Source organism: Sesamum indicum, unplaced genomic scaffold (genome assembly GCF_000512975.1).
Source record: "Sesamum indicum cultivar Zhongzhi No. 13 unplaced genomic scaffold, S_indicum_v1.0 scaffold00057, whole genome shotgun sequence".
NCBI classification, from domain to species: domain Eukaryota; kingdom Viridiplantae; phylum Streptophyta; class Magnoliopsida; order Lamiales; family Pedaliaceae; genus Sesamum; species Sesamum indicum.
The window spans coordinates 714,133-715,893 of record NW_011628041.1 but is presented as its reverse complement, the minus strand read 5'-3'; the positions used below and the strand labels follow the sequence as shown (position 1 = coordinate 715,893).

General features: G+C 41.3%; 1 protein-coding gene across 1 annotated transcript; it reads right to left on the bottom strand.

Annotated features, from left to right (window-relative positions):
* Positions 1–267: 267 nt before the first annotated feature.
* On the bottom strand, positions 268–714 carry LOC105178792. Its single transcript, XM_011102340.1, has one exon. It carries the CDS (start codon positions 712–714, stop codon positions 268–270), a length of 447 nt encoding a protein of 148 aa, XP_011100642.1.
* Between the last annotated feature and the right edge of the window lie 1,047 nt (positions 715–1,761).

Sequence of the window (1,761 nt, the reverse complement as noted above, 5' to 3'; positions counted from 1 at the left end):
TTTAATTCTATCTTAATAAGATCATTAATAACTGAGTTGAGAGATGCTACGGCTTCCACAGCGACGGCCTTCCCATCGCCTAGTCTTATAATCATCTCGTTCTTACTTAGACTTCTGCTTTTTCTGCAGAACCTGCAAGTTATTGGAGATATGAGCTCCGCAGCCGGAATCTAAACCCAAGAAGCAGAATTAGTTATCATATCCACTTCAATCACAAACATACCTGGGTTGAAGAGGAGTTGTGGGCACTCTCTCTTCCACCTTTCTTTAGCAAGGCATGCAGACATCAATTGCCTTCGATCGCTTATAATCGGCAGCCTTCCCTTTCCCTTTGTCCATTCCCATGGGCGTAATAGGAGCGCTCGGAGTGCTAGCAGTGGCTGCAATGGCATTTCCTTTATCTTTCTTTGTCTTCCAGCATCCAGCCCTCTTGTCTTTTGCTTTGAAGATTGAAGACTCACCCACCAATACCGCCAGTGTAGACTTGTGGGTCATCGCCTCGTATTGGACCAGCATATTAATTAACTCATGAATAGACTTTTTAAGTCCGTTCGTGTTGTAGTTAATAACAAACGGGTCGTAGGACGGAGGAAGTGACTGAAGGATCACATCAATGTACGTGTCATTGTCAAGCTCAACTTTGAGGTCTTCGAGCTTCTCCACTAGGTATAGCATCTTAACCCCCTGACTTTGTACAAAATATTCTTCGACCATGTCCTGGAGAATGCTTTTGTCGTGACATATCTAATATGCCTATCAGGTACCACACAAACTTCATTCATGTGGAGAATTATTGAGGGAACAACATCTAGTCTATCATATTGCTTTTGGATGTCATTTGGACATTGAAACCATGTTGGAATAGGTGCCCAAAAGCCAATTGGATTGGTGGTTTTGAGAATCATTCAAGCAATCTTTATTTAAGAAATGTTGTCCCGACGAATATCGTAAGAATTTATCTTCAACACACGAATCTGTTGTGCCTACCAAATTACACCAAACATTGCTTGAAAATCATGACAGATGCCCATAGACCGCTTTAACAATCGTGTAACAATTGGACTGCCCATTGGATGGCGGTTACGAAACCAACTACTTAGGATTGGGTCTGGAATGTTCCAATTCAAGGACCTCGAGACTGGGCATCGAGAGTCTTATTGAGACTTGCATTAAGAGTCGCTTTCATTTGATGAGTGTTGTGTTTCATCAGCGACAGACGTGGGATGTCTATACGATCATAATAGATCAATTGGCTTGGTGTCGAATCAACTAAATTGACTCACTGGGATCGTCATATGGAAGCTTTGAAGGCTTGGTTGGTATGACTTGAGTCCCCAGCTCCAATAGTATGGGTGTAGTCCTCAAACTTGAGGAATCACGACAGTCACGTGTATCCAATGACTGTATCTTAGATTTCTATGAGAGGTAATTGCGTCTCAGTTATGATCATCATAAGCATTGTCTAGTATAGTCAAAGTATGTAGTGAGGATGATGAGTTACGAGAAGAGGATCCGTCTCTTGTCAAAATGTAACAGAGGTATCTCCTATGCACTTGGAGATGCTGTTAGAAATGGTGACCAGAAAGCCAATTTGATTGGCGGGTTTGGGAACCATTTGCAATCTTTATCAATGTGATATTATCTTGATAAATATAGTAAGCATTCATCTGTGGCACCATGTGTTTGTTGTACTTACTGTTTACATTGAACATTATTTTAACATCACAATAAATGCCCACAGACCAATTGAATAACCTATGT